The sequence below is a fragment of the Lissotriton vulgaris genome, unplaced genomic scaffold (genome assembly GCF_964263255.1).
Source record: "Lissotriton vulgaris unplaced genomic scaffold, aLisVul1.2 SCAFFOLD_628, whole genome shotgun sequence".
NCBI classification, from domain to species: Eukaryota; Metazoa; Chordata; class Amphibia; order Caudata; family Salamandridae; genus Lissotriton; species Lissotriton vulgaris.
In genome coordinates this window covers 523,254-543,278 of record NW_028249533.1, presented here as the reverse complement: position 1 = coordinate 543,278, position 20,025 = coordinate 523,254, and the positions used below count along the sequence as shown (strand labels likewise).

General features: G+C 47.0%; 1 protein-coding gene across 2 annotated transcripts in view; it reads left to right on the top strand.

The window, feature by feature from the left end:
* LOC147663552 (putative HLA class I histocompatibility antigen, alpha chain H) overlaps positions 1 to 20,025 on the top strand; it is a 366,189-nt gene that overhangs the window by 341,493 nt on the left and 4,671 nt on the right. For both annotated transcript variants that reach the window (XM_086950368.1, XM_086950369.1), the window contains exon 7: positions 6,859 to 6,904. In XM_086950368.1, the coding sequence (XP_086806494.1) occupies positions 6,859 to 6,904 (46 nt within the window). The remainder of the gene's footprint in view (positions 1 to 6,858; positions 6,905 to 20,025) is intronic.

Here is a 20,025-nt window from a genome sequence, read left to right as displayed (position 1 = left end):
CCAGTTTTTCATCTTACTTAGATGCACACGCATGGACATCCTTTTTTCTTTACTTCTACTAACTCCATCATTTCCCATCATGGCGAAAAACAATCTAAGGATGGAGTCGATGCCCATGCGCAGTATTGTCCAAGGGAGGAATCACCTTTCTCGTGACTACAAAGGCTTCTTCCAAGAAGACAACAACCTGCAATCATCCAAGCCCAACACCAGGTGGCGATCTAATGCATAGTGTACAACTCTGCAGCTCTACATGCCAAGAACAGATGCATACTGGTAAGTAGCATTTTCCTTACTCTTACGACGTATGTGCGATATTTCCGTAATTGATTTTAAAAATAATAAATGCTTTTTTACAGTTTTAAAAAACTATTTTTATGATTTCCCAGATAATGTCTTCTCTTAATATGTACATTAAATACATAAATATATGTTTTTGAACAATTAGAATCTTACGTGGAGTACGTGTGGGGCGCCATATATGACGTCACGCGGGATATATATATATATATTTTTTTTTAACGCAGGGTTCGCGTTTTGGGCGAAAAAAACCAAAAACGTGAAGCCCGCTTTATTGTTAATTAGCCTCCGGGGGGGTCAAATCTCTGGGGCAATTTGTTTTTCATAATGGGGGGCCTAGAGGGTCTCCCCTGCGCGGGGATCGCTACCCCCCAGATCTTTAACTATATGTATGCGGGGGGCTCATGGCCCCCCGGAGTTCCGGGGACCGCTTTCTCCTCCACTCGATCCCACCCCCACCCCGGGCCTCTTTTTATTACAAAAACTGTGCAAAGGGTTTGCAAATGTGATATTTTGGTTTCGTTTCTGTCTTGTAGAGGATCCAAGGTAAATATAACAGTTTTTTGTACAGCCACTACTTTTCTGCCTGTTACCATAGTAACAGTTCATGGATCAGTTGTGTGAGTACAGAGGTTAGAAGTTCACCACAATATGTTGCTAATTGAAATAGTTACTGTGCTGGATATTTATATTTATTTTTTTCATAGGAACCGTTAGTCGTACAAGAAGTCAGTGGAAAAGTTTGATTCCTTCATGTTCGGGAGTATTAGGGTAACGTGCTCCAAGCGGGACTTTACGAAGTTTAATGTTCATTGGCTGTAAAGTATTAAATGTAGAAGGCTTAGCAGTCATTCCTTGCTCATCTTTGGAACAAGATGGACATTTTATTGGCTAAAGTGTTCCGAACACAAGTTTGCTCCTTATTGGATGGGAACGGTTCACTGTTGTCAGTGATATTGTGATGCATTTTCCAAAGGAGTATGGGGAAAGAAAGTAGTAGAGGGTAGGTTAGGAAAACTATTAACTGTGTACAGTGCCCATAAGCTGGTGGAGAGGAATTATGAGGTAAACAATTTTTTATATATGTTTCAAGGGTCATTTATATAATTGCTGTGTGGTGTATAAATCAGGGCGAAAAAATGACAGTGTCTTGCGCTGTTTTCTTTTATCAAGTTTGTAGGTGACATACTTCTTAGTACTACTATATACTTATAATGTGGTGTTTACTTTCCTGATGGGGAGGTATGGTTGCGCAGCAAAAAATTCAGTCTAGGTTTGAAACAGTTTTTATTAAGCAAATACAAATAAACTTTCTTCAGAAAGTGTCGCAGTATATATGAAAGGGGTGATAATTAAAAATGGAATTTCATAAAATATTAGTTAAGCGTGGCTATATAGTTCATTTTTGTGCTACAGTTTGTAAAAGTGTTGCCCCACATTCTTGTTGATGTAAGAGGGCATCAGTTACTTTTAGATAAAGTAGAATAGAAGTGCTACAACAAACACTCCCGCACTACATTATCTCAGATCAAGAGAACAAGTAAAACAGTAAAATCTAAATAGTTTTTTATTACATAGAAATGCATGCATTATATTTTTAAAATTTGTATTCTGTACAATTCAGAAACGTGCTGTCGTAGTGTTTACAGGTTGCAGACTGTTCCGCTAATAAATCACATACTCACCAAAGAATATATAGAATGTTACTCTTATAATATATAGTACAGGTCCTATATATTCTTTAGGGAGAAGGTGAATAGGAATCGCAAATAAGAATACAAATTAGAAAATAACATTCAGAAATGTAGGATTTATTAAATATTTAAAGTAAGAAAGTATGCATGATAGCCATATTTTATAATATTTAAACATATCTGATCAAGTTTTTATAAATATTTGATAATTATATTACAGATTGCGCTGAAAAGTCTCCCATTCCTGTTCTGTAACGATTGATACCATTGTTACAGTTAAAAGAAAAGGAAAAAAAAGTTATGTATTTAACAGAACATCCATAACGAAATAGTTTTGAGCGGTAATTATTTACTGAACTTCTTTTCTACGGGAGGTGAAAAAATTAGATCTTCGTGGCGACGGGTCATAAACTCCTCTGAGATCATGACGTTGAGAATAATAATACGTATATATTCTCACAGCATATCATCACAAGGGGAAAATAGACTGAAAGCCGCAAGCCGGTAACGTTGCTTACTTATCGTTACTGTTTGTGACGACGGATTGTGAATTCCGCTAGGATCACTAAGACTGTTAATGTTATAATATACATATTAACAGTTTTGTTCTCTAGGGGAAAACATAATAACAAGTGTATCATTGTCACGTTGATTGTAAATGTTTAGGGTTTGCGTCGACGGCTTAGCAACACCTCTCGAGCGAAGTACGGTATCAATATTATAATATAAAAAGGCACTATATATAAGGTAAAAGGAGCCAGAAAATGAGTAATATTTGTTATAATATATCTGTTTCTAAGAACAAGCTGCTGACGTTACAGAGAAAAAGCGAAAAACATGCAATAAAATTTTTTTCTACATATAAATGTTTAAATATTGACTAATAGTCACAATTTATAACTAAGTACCATGCCTATGCCATCTTAAAACAACTTATAACTCCGGAATATGTTTGTTGACGCAAAAAGAGAATCCGATGCTAGAGAACGGAACCTGCAACAGAGATTGGCGATTCAGAAATAACTCGGGAAAACAAAACTAATTGCACAGTAGGTGTGGTTTATGTCGTTTTTTGTTGTTTAGTAGTCTATGGGAGGAAGATGTGGCTCCGCCTATGTAGATGACACGTTTTGCAGTTTACACGTGCTCACGTTTTAACTGTTTTTCATCTGCACGTGTTCGGAAAAGTTTCAAACTGTGAAGCTGTAAAGGTTTTGATTTTGATAGTAACACGTATAAGGTATTAATATCTACATACGTTGGAGAGTTTAAAAAGTGTTACTCGGTAAAATATGTTCTTTGCATTGTCATGATTAAAAGCATCGAAATAGAAGACGTATAAAAAAATATCGTTATCATTAGAAGAAAAAAAAGGTTTATTATTTGTTATTTTTATGGTTCTAAACTTAAAAAATGCTAGCATTTGTAAATCGTTATCCTACCCTCGGAAAGGTGTGCTGGCGCTTGGGGCTTTGGGAAGGTTATTAAATAATAAATGCCTTTTTCTATGCACCTGTAGACTTGGCTTTTAAACTTTCAATTGCCTAATCTGTATATTTACACTTCCTCCAAACATTTTGTTACTGCTATTTTAGTATTGTAGTGAGCCATACAGGAGTATGTGTTTATGTATACACTGTTCTAAAAGTGAAGCTGCTGTACATTTTGCCAGACACTCTCCTTGCAGAATTGTAATAATTCAGCCAGTACCCAAGTAGTCCTGGTGCAAAGTGGGCCTTAGGGCATGGACTGCTTCAAACTCCTATACACTATGCATGCAGTCTTCTATGCATGGGAAACTTGTCTTTTATAGCTTTTATTATCCAGTCTATATTCTTACACTTTCAGCAAACTCTTTGTGATTGCTGATTCAGTATTGTAGTGAAGTGGCCATTGTCATTTCGGCACCTGATGTTTAAGTGTTGCTATCTCTGCAGGTTCACAATATCTTCCTCGGCCGCGCGGACCTTTTCTGCTACTTTCTGCAGATCTGGCCTCAGCACGTCGCCATCTATTGATACAGTCTCATTGCGGTCCTCTAGGGCCTTCCTAGACCCCTGAATGGCAGCCAAAAGCTCTGCACGAGTGGGCTGTCCATGTTCCTCCTCTTCCCCCCATCAATACCTCCCATTTGCCTCATTACGAGCTGTGGCGGATGGTGTGGCGTGGTGTACTGTATTATTGTGGTTGCTCCCATTGACCTTGCTGCATTTTCTTTACCCATTGTACCGGTGATGCTGCGGCTCATCTTTACAAGGCCCTCCAGGGAGCTCCTGCGCAGATCCCATCCGGCAAACACCCCACTTGGGATCTCACCCATTGCGGTCTACCCGGTTGGATGTCTCGGCCATACCACCAGCAGGCAATCACACCTGTTACAGCAGGCGTCCTCGCCTCAAGGCAACCTTCTAGGGGTTCTAGGGCCGTCTGGCATCCAATCCACCTTGCTGGTGCCTTAGCCTGCCTCCAGATCTCCTCCTTTCGAGCCAAGTACCACCTTCCCCTCGGACGCGGTTCTCCCCGCCAAGCACCAGGCGAGTGAGGTGCAACGCTATGATTCCCCCATGCTGCCCCCTCTGCCAATGCAAGTCCAAGTCATTTATGTGTTCAGTCTCTCTAATGTCAGGCCCGCACCAGCGCACCACTGAAGTCCTGGCAAATCATATATGTGTGAATGTGAATCTTTGTTGGAGGAGGAGGCTGAGAAGGAAGCTATCCGGCTCCTGGTGGGGCATCTAGACATGTACTTATAATCAGCTGTACTTTCCACTAAACAGGAGCCACCTCCATGGACACGGGCATCAAGCACATGTGTACATCTTTACAGCAAGTGCTGCCTTAGCACTTTCCAAGATGAGGGGATCAAGATGAAAAAAGCTGCGCTGTTGTTGCTGCACTTAGGGAACGTTTCAGCTGTCCTCTGGCAGAGGACAGGGACTCTAAGGCATGGGTTCATGGAGCCTGCGCTGGATATCAGGCAAATGGCTAGCCACAAGGAGACCTGTCTGGGCAGTGGGACCCCGTCTGAGGCCCTTTGCAACATTGGGCCTGGAGAAGGGAGCCCAGGGCCTGGTGCTTCCCCACAGGAGTCAGCTGGAGCTCTGACCCGGGGCCAGGTCAGAGCTTCTGAACATGGAGAATCGGGGCTGACCTCTCGGTGCCAGTGGGACCCTGCCCTGAGCACTTTACGACACAGTGGGCTGGTGAAGGGAGTAAGGCCCCAGGGTCCTCTGGTTTAGGGCCAGCCGGAGCTCTGACCAGGGCACGGACAGAGCTTCTGAACCCAGACAAGCAGGGGAGATCCCCGGGTGCCTGTGGGACCCTGTGCTGAGCACTCTGCGACACAGTGGGCCAGAGAAGGGAGACTGAGGCCTGAGCCTTCCAACCCAGGGCCAGCCGGAGCTCTGACCTGGAGCCCGGTCACAGATTCTGAACCTGGTCAAGCAGCGTGAGAGGTCCCAGTGTCTAGGGGACCCCATTTGGGGCACTTTGTGACACATCAGGCCGGGGGCTTCCACCCGAGGACAGCTGGAGTGTTCAGCCAGGGCCCAGTCAGAGCTTCTGAACCGGGATAAGCAGGCGAGATGTCCCGGAGCCTGTGGGGCCCCGTCCCATGCACTTTGCGACGTGGCAGGCTAGAGAAGGGAGCCCAGGGCCGGGCGCTTCCACCGAGGCCAGCCGGAGATCTGACTCCGTCAGAGCTTCTTATTCTGGGTACGCATGGATGGCTTTCCTGTGGATGCAGGTTCAGTCCTGGGTCCTCAGCCTTGGCATTCTAGATCAATACCCATTCCTATAATCCGTGCACACAGAGTGACGGAGGAGGATATTCAAGAGAAATGATCCAGCATCTTGGAGCCCGACTGGGCTTGAAGCCTCAAATGAGCCCTCAATGGGACTTCCAGGGCAGCTCGGCATTCCGAACAGTGAGTCATGTGAAGGAAGGGACTTGTTTTGTTTATGTATTTCTAAGTAGAAAACGTCGGCAGTGACGCTGGCAGAGCACACTCTGCCCACCCATGTATGAGTTGTATAAGACCTCTTCAGCCCAGAGTCTTCCATGTAAGAAATGTTCTGTAGACTTCCTGTTCAATGTCGCTGATGATACTAAAAGATTTAAAAAGATTAAAGTATGGTGGCGCACGTGAGTTAAGAGGGCCAGACGTCAAACTTACAGAGGGTGCATGAGACCCGGGCGCCATTTTAGATTCATTTTTAGATTCATTGAATTCCCATTTGGGATGTTTGGCTTTTCCTCCCTAGTTTGTCACTCATGACTTATGTATTCTTGAACACTGTGCAATGATAACAGGAGGAAGTGTAGGATTTTTGCAGGAGAAAATGAAATCATTGAAGGTAAATCAGGTGAGTGACTTCTGACTTGTTTAAGTTAAACTTCCTAAGGGATCTGAGAGCAGTGAGAAGGCTTGAAATATCTTCACCCTGCGCCCTGGACCTTATTGTTTCAATGTCCGACAGGCCCCTGCTTAGAGGGTGCTTCAAGGCACTACTTAGTTACAAAGGTCCAGATTCTATCTTGTCTCCTGTGTTTGCCAAAGAGACGCATATCTCATACGGTGGGAGAGAGACGGGGAGCGGTTGTGTGTGGATGAGACAGGGTGACTGGCATGGGTGCAAGCGAGGGGCAGGATGGCGCTGGAGGCGTCATACTGACTACAAATGACATTTGTGTATTATTGTATACTGTCATGTTGCTGGGTACTGGTAGAACTCGCTGTGCTGGTGCGGGAAGGTACCATTGTTGTCCTACTGTTGCTGACTTGTTAAACTGCAAAAACCACGAATAAAGACTAAAAAAGAGACACACTGGAAGCAGCCGTCTCACCCTCTCTTCTCTTTGCAGACCCAGCTCCTGGGGACTCTTCGTCCAGCCAATGCTCTGCTTGAAGGTAGGTGCCGGCTGCACTCCATTGTGCACAAGTTACTAAATTATAAAAACAATCTTCTCATTTTATCAGCTTTAGTGGGTAAAATTATGACTAAAATATCTACTTGTGAAATTTGCACCTGTGATTGTACGACAGTAAAGTTTGCCATCTGTATCCACTGGAGGGACTCCAGGCTTTTGATGAGAGTTTTGCCAGCAGATTTTGAGTCTCTGCTGGACAGGTGCGAGCCCAAGTGAACCCCACGGCCACACTCTAAAATGTAACCCCACGGCCAGACGTATTCGATTATTGAAAACTTCACCCCACCCGCGATCCAAGATCACATCGCATCCATACTGAGGCAGCCAAACCACAAAGAAAATGTTTGGACAACAGCTACGTATTGTGAAATTATAAGATTGCAAACCTTGTGGACTTGAGAAACCCATTATAGCTGAAAGAAAGTAAACTCTTAAGAGTAGCTAACCTTGCTCCACTGACTCAAGTGCCAAAGCCAGAGGATCCCTCAGAAATAATGAGACCTAAGCTCAGACAGGAGTATTAGACATCATCCTGACAGCAAAGTCCACATTTATCCAAGAGCCAATCGTGGCCTTTCCCCGGTGCCACTTGTGCGTTTTCAGGCAAATCAAAAACCTATCCACACCTCAAAAAGGAACACCAGCCCCCCTCTGCAGAAAGAGGCAATACATTTCTCACTCAGAAGATTTACATAGTAAGAGAAGTTTGATCTGGGCAGCACACTTCACAAATACTCCCACACCTGGGACATTTCCAAACCTATCTCCATCAACTAGCTCTGAGCACAAACTGCTTCACAGGCCCCATCATAGAAAAAATATCAAACACAGAGTTGTCCCTTTACAAGACTTACCGTGCTATCCGGTCAATATCTCCCACAACCAAGAAATATCTTAAGAAAGCCAACCTGGGCCCAGCCAACACCTGTCCTGTGTCCAACATCTCATGACAAGGAAAAGCCATTGAAAAAACTATGGCAGATCAACTAAAACATCATCATTGCCAGAAAGCTAAGAAAGGCTACTTTGGAGTAGTTTCTACTTTCCAGTAGGAACTGCCCGTTTGTTGAGCAACATGAATGTAGGGTCGGTGCCTGACTGATTCTGTGCACCCCCACGGGATGTGTTGTCCTACAGACCAGCTCGACAGGTGGCAAATGGTTTTTGGCAACCACAGAACAAGACAACCATGACTCACCCCAGGAGCCGTAGTAAAAGATGTAGAACTCTTTTGCTCAGTCGCTTGGGCTGTCTTGGAGAAATATCCAAGGAATACATGGAGGGGTGTTTTCAATATGTATTGAACCATTGTGATTCTTCTATAAAATATATGTGCTGCGATGATGAATAACCAAAAGCAGAAGAGCGTGATTAGCAATATAGGGACAGTGAACAAAATGAACAGTTCCACCATCTTGCTAAAACAATCTATAAATGCAAGCACATAAAAACAAGACCCAAGACGGCTATGACCTGGAACCAGCTCCCGATCGACATCAGATGTGCCCCCTCTCTGCACACCTTCAGGAAGACCCTCAAGACCTGGCTCTACGACTGACCGAAGCTGCTCCGCCCCCAGTCCTACAGTGCCTTGACACCCTTACAGGTGAGTAGCGCTCTTCATAATTCCCCGATTGATGGATATATATAGGGTGCTCCTACTATGCATTCCCTAACCTAAATGTCTAGGGTGTGTGTGCTCGTGTTCTGCCAAGAATCCCCTACTGGATGATCCAACCCCCATTACCTGAAGAGAAAGAATGTAAGTCCCTCGCAGAGGGATCAGCAAGCAGCGGGGCTGGGCTTTCAGCGTGTAGTGACCTTGCAAGGACAGCAAGTGCTTCTCTTCCCCAACCTGAACATGCTTGTTTATTTATAACAAAAAGCAACCTTGCCCCCGAGTCCACGCCTTAGTCAGGCCGACATTGTTATGATCTATTTGTAGCTGTCTCGCCTTATGGAAGAAATAAATACCGGCATTTGCACAATGTCTGTCAAGGCCTTGTACGTGATGTTCAAGGTGTCATGATAATGATTTTACTAAGTGGAATTTGTATGCAATGTAGTTTCAGAGAAACTAATCCTAGATTGTCACGCACGGAAATATGTGTCAAAAGACATTGTGCAAAGGAGAAGGCAAGTTAGGCAAGGTGCGCATGGTAAAAATGGCAGCGTTTCTCCCTGGGTCTAACTAAGACACATGACACTACTGGCCTACTAATAATTCAGATTCAGGTCCAGTTTCAGCTTCAAAATGATTCCCTTGAAGGTACTGGACAACAAGCATCACATCCTCGACAGAGGCAATCCCTGCCCAATGGCGCTAGCTGATCTTTTAACTACTTTTGCCAGCGGCAGGCTACTTAAGACTCTAGAACAGCTCATGGGTTTCTGAGAATGTTCAAGCACTAATTTACATAATTCCTCAACAACAGAGCCTAGTGATGTGAATCAGTCACCAGACCTCAGACATACATCAGATAGAGCGCAGTGTGCCTCAGGGCTCCATCCTAGCTCCCACAAAATGTAATCTCTTCATTGAGGCCCCAGGACTGATCATGAAAGACACATGTGACTGTGCACCAGCATCCTAACAATGGACAATTGTGTCTTCAAATATCCACATTATAAGACATTGCAGTGCTGGACAACCTCTCCTTACATTGCATCAAACTGAATTCCTCTTCCTATCTCCATTTTTCAACAGAAGCTCGACCCAATGATTCTGAACTCATTGAACCCAATGGGATTTTCACCCTATCATCCAGTATCTCCAATCCGTTAGGGGGCACACTCACTTTGTCCTTCACACCCATTCTGCACATTAACAGAATGGCCAAAGCAGACCGCCTTTATCTCTATGTCCTGAAGAGCATCTTCCACCTCACCCAGCCAGACTCCTGTGAACCTCCGTGCTCTCACTAGACGGATCCAGACTGGACTTTGGTGGCACTGGTCTTGACACGTCCCTCTATAGACCCGATGAAAGCTGTCATCCACTCTGCGGTTGGGTTTATACTCTCAACAACCACCAGAGTTTAATTCAAAATATGCTGCCTCGTCCACAAGACTTTCGACGATAATAACCAACCTTAACTTGCTGATATTCTGACTCTTGCTGGCAGCTTAAAAGGACTAGGATGTGTAACAAAACTTGAGGGAGCCCCCTTGCAAGGTAAATGGATGGGCCCCCTCCGGACTCAATCAGGAGCTCTCAGGCCAGTCTACTGTGTTGAGGGGGGCCCCTGGAGCTCTGCCCCCTGCACCATGGGGGCCTATGTTACACCACTGTCCACAGCGAACAAGTAATCCTTGTCGGTGGCAGCAGCATCAGCCTGGATCTTGCCACCCACTGACCTAAGGAAATGAACTGCAATCATCGGTTTTAGGGAAACACTTCAATGCAAAGGTATTAAAACAATTCCTCAACTACCATATACCCCAAATAACTCCACCCACCTTTAGGGAGCACTCTCCTATATTGACACACAGGGTGCTTCTAATCACAGATTCTTCACCTTTACTATATCCACCAGGCACCAGACTAGAGCAAGAGACGTTTTCCATTAATGTTCCTGCAAGCCAGTAGGTGATGGAGTGAAGCTGCCAATAAACGCCACCCCTGCGCTCTGACGTCAGCTCCTTTCTTTCTGCATGCTTCTACACAGCTCTGGAAGTCCTTACTCCACTCTGTCAAAGACTTAATATGGCCGTGTGAAATGGAAATTGTCCACACCAAAAACAACAAGATTTAAAGCGTGCTGAGACTGCAGGAAGCAGATGTCGGTCACCACGCCACGTGATGTAAGATAGTGGTGCTTGATCTCTGTTCACGACTCTAATTTGGCAATGAGAGTGCCTTTACGCATGCGAAACTGATCCGAGAACAAGAGAGGAAGCTCTCTCTCATCCAAACATATCAAGAGGTCGTGGTCAACAGGCAAATCTCGCTTCCTTTGCAAGTCACGGAGTCACCAGCGGTGAGGGATTCAAGCCAACGATCTCAACCCTCTGGTGTTGCCAGAATGTCACCTGGTCCTGAAGTGGTCCAGATGCATCCTTGAGGGTCGATGCCACTGCAGCAATTAGTGCCTTTCAAAGAAGCCGTGTTGCACATTTTTCATGCACTTCTGGCTCTTTGTAGCATGCCTTTGGACCCTGCAGAGCCACAGGGGTCCTCAGTCTCGCATCTGCCAGCGGGTCTGTCCCAGTCTATCCCCTCCAGACCTATTGCTGGGTCTGCTCTGATGTTAGTGCAGACTTCTACTCTGACACCAAAGTTCAGTTCCTTCAATGCCGATGCTCACGCTGGCCCGATGTTCGATGCTGACTCTGGCCCAATGTCGATGCTGACTCTGGCCCAATGTCCGATGCTGACTCTGGCCCAATGTCCGATGCTGACTCTGGCACAATGTCCGATGCTGACACTGGCCCAATGTCCGATGCTGTCTCTGGCCCAATGTCCGATGCTGACTCTGGCCCAATGTCCGGTGCTGACTCTGGCCCAATGTCCGATGCTGACTCTGGCCCAATGTCCGATGCGGACTCTGGCCCAATGTCCGATGCTGACTGTGGCCCAATGTCCGATGCTGACACTGGCCCAATGTCCGATGCGGACTCTGGCCCAATGTCCGATGCCGACTCTGGCCCAATGTCCGATGCTGACTCTAGCCCAATGTCCCATGCTGACTCTGGCCCAATGTCCCATGCTGACTGTGGCCCAATGTCCCATGCTGACTCTGGCCCAATGGCCGATGCTGACTCTGGCCCAATGTCCGATGCTGACTCTGGCCCAATGTCCGATGCTCACTCTGGCCCAATGTCCGATGCTGTCTCTGGTCCAATGTCCGATGCTGTCTCTGGCCCAATGTCTGATGCTGTCTCTGGCCCAATGTCTGATGCGGACTCTGGCCCAATGTCCGATGCTGACTGTGGCCCAATGTCCCATGCTGACTCTGGCCCAATGGCCAATGCTGATCTGGCCCAATGGCCGATATTGACTCTGGCCCAATGTCCGATGCAGACTCTGGCCCAATGTCCGATGCTGACTCTGGCCCAATGTCCGATGCTGACTCTGGCCCAATGTCCGATGCTGACTCTGGCCCAATGACCGATGCTGACTCTGTCCCAATGTTCGATGCTGACTCTGGCCCAATGTCCGATGCTGTCTCTGGCCCAATAGCCGATGCTGACTCTGGCCCAATATCCGATGCTGACTCTGGCCCAATGTCTGACACTGACTCTGGCCCAAGGTCCAGTCTTGATGCCAGTTTCTGACCTCGAACAAAACGTGAGTCCTCTACACTCTACAAGATAACAGAGGTTCAGTTGATCATTCTTCAGCCAACACCAATCCCAGACCTCTACCAGAACGCCAGTTCTTCCAGTACTACCCAAGGCTAGACGCTTTGTTCGGATCCGATTCTGATGCAGTTTAGAAAATACCTCATGGTCCTCATGACACTGAATACGATGAGGAGAGGTATAATTTACTTACTCATCATTCCACTACTGATGGCTCATAATTGGACCTACACAATGCCAGTGGGGCTGATGCATCCCCTGAAACAGATCTGGACTCTCTACTTGGGCCACCAGCGCCTCTTGCAGGAGTGTAACGAAGGGCAGAAGTACTATACTTGAATCAAAAAACAAATGTATTATCTGAAATGCTCCAACCTGAGCTGGCCTCGTTGAGCCTCTGCTGCCATTCCATTGAGCGCTTACCGATGCTCTGTTGGTGAAATGGACTAAGATCCAGTTAGTCGGCCTGTGGCTAGGCAACATTGGCTGACCTCCAGTGATCCTGATATTCCGAATAAGCATTCTACATCAGAACGCCTGGGTAGTTCAGGCACCAACCATTAAGAGGAACCCAAATTCTTTTCAGAGCAATCCTCCGAATAGAATTAAAACTGATTGATGCTTTTGGAAAGAACATGTTCTCCTGGACCGTCTTTGCCCTCCAAACTCCCAACACCGTAAGCCTCTTGGGTGGGTACACCCATGCTCTGTCCAAAAGACCTCAGGACTTAGTTGGCCAACGTGATACGAGATGGCCAAGTTGCTACCTAGTATGATCAGCATGCCGGCCTGGACACTGCAGGCTGCATTGCCAAAGTTGTTGGCACCAGTGTCTTGCTTAGAAGGCTCACCTCAGCGAAATCAACCAGGTTTTCAGGAGATGTACAAGCGTCCCTTATGGATATGCCTTTTGGTGCATCTCGGCTGTTTGAGAGAAAGATGTTTCAACACAAGTATAATTCAGATAGTCGTGCCACAACATGGTCTTTGGGGCTCGTGTATCTAACCAATCAGTTTCATCAACAGTAGAGAAATTTCAGAGGCTACGCTAGTGCCCGCCCTAACATCTTGTCCTGGAGGATAGTGCCGTCCTTTCAGGGCAGAAGATATGGTGGCATCTAACGCCGTTCCCCCAGCAGGAGCTGCAATCCTCCAGCTTCTCGCCCCCGCTGCAGCAGCTGCCAGGCTGCTTTGGGTTGCTCTCAAAGGTACATGCCCAGCTGCAAGGAGCCAGGATAAGGCATTTTCTCCCTGGCTGGAGATCCATCACCCCTGATGGTGATGGGTCCATCTCGAAGACCAGTGGGTCTTGCAAATTATCTAAACGGGTTACAACCTACCTTTCATTTCCTCCCCTCCCCATCTTCCCCCAACACCAGAGCAGCTTTCAAAAGATCTTGTTGCAGAAAGTCAAACATTTCCTCACTAAGGTGTGACTGAGTGGGTGCCAGATTCCGACAAAGAGAAGGGGTGTTATTCACTCTACTTCTTCATTCTGAAGAAACACTGAAGCCTCAGGCTTATATTGGACCTCCGGCCACTGAGTACCTTTTCGAAGAAAGAGAAATCCAGAATGCTCAGTCTTTCCATATTCTTTCTTTTCTGGATTCTGCTTACTTCTCACTAATCTCATCCCCTGTATTAGTAAATCAGACCCTTTTGATTTGATTTGTGAATTTATAAAGCGCACGATTGCCCATGGGCGTTGTAGAAAGGTGGATATCTGACTATGGTTACCCCCAACTTTTTGCCTAGTGTTTAGCTGGTTTTTGACTTAGTTGGCCTGGGATCCTGCTATTCAGGGCCACAGCCTACCTACTCTCTCTGTAAAATGGACTCCATGTACTTTAGGTACATACCTGATTGGATAGTGGTTCACCTCTGTGAGCCCTTATATAGTGTACCATAGGTACTCAGGGCATAGGTGCATCCAAGGCCTACCAGAGGCTGCAGCGTGTATTATGCCACCCCTGGCTGGCCATCCAAACTGACACCACAGGCTGATCACTCAGCTTGGGTAAGGTGGTGTAATCCCCCCTTACTTAGATATAGTATTCATATATCTAACCTTATATATAGACACCTATAAGTCACTCCTATGGAGGGCCTCAACAATCCTGGAGGCAGAGTACTTGGTTTTATGTGAGAGGGTGCTCTGGCATGAGCTGAGCCCCTCTGCAGCTTTCGGAACCATCTCCTTATAGCTGTTCTATGATATAGCCGTACCATATACTCTTAAGTGCATTATAATCCTCGCGGTTAATGCTAACTTTGGTTTGGCTTTATCAAAACATGTCTTGTAAGGTGTCAAACACTTTGGAATACTACCCCCCCGCCACTTCTGGCGGAGGGGGTAGCATTCCACCCTTCTAGAGGGAAAAGACATGTATGTTACTGCTTTACCCGGTTAAAGTCAAACAGAGCCTCAGCCTCACAAAAAGGATGCTGCTGCCACAGACACAGGTCTGACCTCCTGCAGCTGGATGAAACTCCAGCAAGGGAGGATTGGACAGTAGGTTTCCTGTCCAGGGAGGTGCTGGCACCTCCCCAGACAGCCTGTAGTGTATTGGGGCAGGGTGGGTTGAATGGAAAGATGCTTTTCCAGACACTGCCTGGGGCTCACAAGGTGCTCCATGCATAGCCCGGTTCAAACCAGTTGCTGGGGCACTCCAGTCCCAGCTCTGGCGCGAAACTGGACAAAGAGAAAGGACTGTAACCACCCCCTTCCCAGGTTCCACCCATAGGAGGGACCTAGCAGGTAATCCAGCCCCTTAGTTTGGTATAAAGTTAGGAGCTGTGTCTAGAGACATCAGATTACCCTGGAAAGAAACTACGAAACAGAACTCTTGGACTTCGACATTCTATGCTGACTAGAAGACTGAAAAAGATCTCCCTTGTGGTCAAGGAGTGACCAACCTGTTCAAACAGGCACCACCAGTAACTTGCCGGTTTGCTTTGTCGATGCTCCAGTGGGAACCCGATGACTCAGCGACTCAGAAACTGGACTTCCAGACTTCTACGACTTTGATCCATATCCACAGCAAAGCTGAGACCCGTGGCGGACACGAGAGACGTGGGACCGGTTATCCTGGACTACCTGCACTTTGCTAATTGTGCAACGACCGAGGCACCCTCGCAGTTGTGCATGGGATAGGAGAAGTCCCAGACCCAAGCATCACTTGCACCAGGGCTCAGCCCTCCACACTCCACGAGTGACGCGTGGGGCCCGCTTCTGCATTTCAGCTTGACGCGTATTCCCGTTGGCTAGCCCGTTGGCTAGTAAGCCCCCTGAAGACGATCCTTTGAATTTCCAATGCTTACCTGGTTGCTCTGGGCTTGCTCCAGCTTCCCTCCAAAAGAGAAGCTCCTCAGACAATGCTGGTCTGACCTGAAGCGAATCTTCACTTCCTGTGTGGGTTGCGGTTACCAAGGCTTGTTTTGTCCAATCTGGATACCGACACCGCAGTCAGCTAGATCCTTTGTGGGACAGCTCGTATCCAGCTCCTGGTCATCGTCGACGCCTCCTGGTCCACGTGGCTGCAGAGACAAGCTTTACCTCTTCACCTGTTTGTATCGTGACATCTCCTGGCTCCTTCCTGGTTTCATCCTGGTCACTGGCTAGTGACCCCGACTCTGTCCCCTCTGCTTTCAGGTTCTTCACAGCTTCGATCCACCCGGACACTCTTCCTCTGTCCGCCTGCAGCACTTCTTTTGCAGGTCTTCATTGAAAGGATCAACGAAACCTGACACGAAAAGGCACCAATGCACCCGGCTTTCCTGGGTGAGGTAACTCGAGCACTCCGGTGCTCCCGTGGGTGTTGACTATCCAAGTGTCCTAGTTTAAAGGGGTTTGTCGTAGCCCATCCGGAAGTGCCCTTAATCAGTAACTTTGTGACTTCTTCGTTCTCCATTGAAAGTCAATGAGAAAGTTACTGATTAAGGGCACTTCCGGATAGACTACGACAAACCCCTTTAAACTAGGACACTTGGATAGTCAACACCCACGGGAGCACTGGAGTGCTCGAGTGCATTGGTGCCTTTTCGTGTCAGGTTTCGTCGATCCTTTCAATGAAGACCTGCAAAAGAAGTGCTGCAGGCGCCGTCCGTGGGTCTTCTACTTCCTAACCTTTGGTTCTGTAGTGTAGCCCCAGCGATTCTCTAGGCCCTATGCCTATTCACTATTCCTGAAGTGGTCCTTATACCACTTACTTAGTATATGGTTTGTGAGGCCCCTAGGGCAGAATTGTATTTGTGCAACTTAAAGTATGCTAAATGAGTAACTTGTGATGTATTTCGATCTCTGACCTCATAAAGAGTTCAGAGGGGTTGTGTTAGAAATAAATACATATATATTTGATATATACCTTGTGTGGTGTCCTTTCATTTGGTACTCAAGGTATTATAATTGGTAAAACAGCTGGCTTCACATGCTCTCTGAAGTTTTAGCCTAAGACTGCTTTTGTCCATGCTACCACTTGGATAGCTGATCTATAAGGTTGACTTTACAACCACCACCATAAGGGTCGTTTAGACTGGTGCAAGGTGCCGACTAGAATAGTGGACATCATATACCAGGCTAACTTCTCACTGGCGTCTTGGTGCTGTTTCGATGCAGTGAAACCAGGGATCTGCCTAGACTAGGTTCTAACCGGAGGTGAACAGACAAGTTTTTACCTCTTTCCTGAACTAAAGTAGAGATGGGCTATTTTTTATTGCAATTGGGAGAAGGTTCCCACCCATTCACTCCAGTCCCTCCCTATTTGCAACTAAAACGTATACTTACATGTGCAGAGACTCCACAGTTGACTCAGGATTTTATTTATTTTATTTATGCGTTTTTATATAGCGCGGACTTTACCCGAAGGTGTCAGAGCGCTTCACAATAGGAACAGAAATGATAGAAGAGAACATTACAAGTGAACAAAATACAGAAGCAAACATTATATTACATGAGGCAAGAGTGACAATTGTGAGCAAACAAAATACAAGAGGTAGCAAACGGTGCATTGCAGGAGGAAAAAGTGACATGTGTGCAGGTTACAAAAGCGTACAAAGTACAAATAGAGATATAATACTGCAATAAATGGAGGACACTCAAACACAAGAACAAACTTTACGTAGGCAATGGTGGCACTTGTGCAAGTATCGAAAGCAAACAAAATGTAAGAGATAGCAAACAGTGTGTTACAAGAGAAAAGTGACGTGTGCATGTTACAAAAGAGTACCAAACACTGGTAGAAGGATAATACTGCAATAAATGGCAGACTCTCAAACCACAAGAACACACTGGGAAGGCACTTCCATAGTCATGGAGAATAGAAATTTACTGTACTAAAAGGTCTTCCTTCAGATAACAGAGAGGGCATGAATTAACTTTGGAAGTGTCTTTGAAGGAGGAGAACTTTGAGGTCAGTTTTGAAGGCCTGGGAGGAGGTGGTGGTCCGGAGCTGAGGCGGAAGTGAGTTCCAGATTCTCACTGGAAAGGATTGGGCCATCGATCTTTCCTTCTTGAAAGTGGGAGGTTCAAGTAATAGATTTTCCGCATTTCGTGATGGTCTAGAGCCTCCAGAGAGTTTCAGTTTATTCGCCAGGTAGCGCGGAGAGGAGGAGTGCAAGGCTTTGTGGGTGATACAAGCAGTCTTGTAGATAGATCTTGCCTCCATGGGAAGCCAGCGGAGGGTGGATAACATGGGTTTGATGTGGTCGCTTCTTTTAGCCCCATAAATTAAACGAGCTGCTGAATGGAGAACAGACTTAAGGGGGGAATGGTGATGTCGTGACCCAACAGACAGGACGATAGAACAGGAGGACACTAGGACCCTGTGGGTCATGAGGGAGGTGACCAGGTCACCGGACACCACATCCGGTGAGGGACAGGAAGGACAGCAGATTGACCAGGACGGGCACCAGGACAGGACGTGCATGTAACTAGTTCCAAGAAAGTGTAATAAAGAAAACGTTGTGCAACCAACCTGTGTCCAGAGTCTGTGTCCAGAGAACACGACAGGTGGGATTTGGGGAGGCCAGTAAGAAGGGGTCTGTGAGAGGGGTGCAAGCTGGAGGACGGCCTGTGAAGGGGCGCAGGCTGGAGGGGGGACTCAGAAGGGGGCAGGGTGGAGCGGGTCTGTGAGAGAGCGCAGGCTGGAGGAGAGTCCGTGAGGGGGCACAGACTGGAGGGGGACCCGTGAAGGGGTGCAGGCTGGAGGAGGGCCCATGAGGGGCGCAGGCTGGAGGAGGGCCCATGAGGGGCGTGTTATGCAGTTAGCACACTAGTAGCTGGGAGTGGGAGGAGCTAGGGGGCGAGAGGAAGAGGAGGAGTGGACGCAGGATATGGGCAGTTAGAGCAGGGACGAGGTAGGAGTAACATGCCAATAATAAAGCTCCAGTTAACACCAGAATAGTGGTTGTATTTATTGTAGCTGGACGCTACAACTGGCGACGAGGGTGGGATTGAGCAAACCCCACTGTGCAGAGCCTCGAGGAATCGACTTGTCCCCAGCAGTCGTCGCGCTGAAAACGCACTGCACACTAGAAGCGTGTGTCCCAAGTGAGGAAAAAGAAAACAAAACTGGTAAACAGGAATCGGGAGCCCACTCCGACCCCGTGGAGTGCCCCAGAGACGCGCTGCCAGCAAGCGCTGCTGCGAGCGCTAAGATTTGAGTCCAAGCGAAAGTGGACATCGGAGAACCTCACGCCCGATGCGTGAGGTTTGGGAGGCCATCGGCGGAAGAACGCGGGAACTGCTAAGGCAAGTCGGGAGCCCACCCCGATCTCACCTGATGTCCGTGGTGGTGGTGGAGAAGTGAATCCTGGCGTGGCCTGCCCCAGAAGCCGACCGCCGGTGAGTTCTGAGCGCCCCGAGTGAATGAGCCTGGAGAGCCAGCCTCGTGTGTGCCTGCAAGGACGGCGGCCATCTTGAAGTCAGGCGCCTAGTAAGGACAACCCTGTGCAAATCAACGGCGGCCATTTTGAAGGCAGGCGCTGGTGAGAAAACAAGCACTGGCAAAGTAAACAAGCATTGGCGACTACAAGAAACAAGCATTGGCAAAATAAACAAGCATTGGCGACTACAAGAAACAAGCATTGGCAAAGCAAACAAGCATTGGCGACTACAAGAAACAAGCATTGGCAAAATAAACAAGCATTGGCGACTACAAGAAACAAGCATTGGTAAAATAAACAAGCACTGGCGACTGAAAGAAACAAGCATTGGTAAAGCAAACAAGCATTGGCGACTACAAGGAACAAGCGTTGGCAAAATAAACAAGCATTGGCAAAGACAAGTGAGATCGCTGCAGAATGGCCGACGAAGATGCTCAACCTCCACCCAGTGGATCGCTTTTGCGAGCACCCGCTCCTATCAAGGTAACAACGGAAGGGAGCATGGGCCCCAAGTGGCAAGAGTGGCTGGAAGAGTTTGAAGACTATATTGAAGGCTCGGACATCACTGATGAGAAAAAGAAACTGATTATTCTGCGCAATCTGGCGGGGCGAGAGATAGTCAAGATACTCAAAGACCTGCCTGCTGCCGACGTAGATACTTATGCTAAAGCATGTGAGATCCTGAACAAGAAGTTTCTTCACAAGAGAAATGTAGACTATGAACGACACACATTTCACTCCACCAGGCAAGGGAAGGATGAACCCATGAGTGCCTTCATGGTGCGTCTGCGGAGACTAGCCAAGTACTGTGAATTTGACTCTTTCTCTACTGACGCTGCCATCAAATCCCAAATAATAGACGGATGTCATTCGGATCAACTTAGGAGGCGACTACTGAGGAAACCGCATGGATTG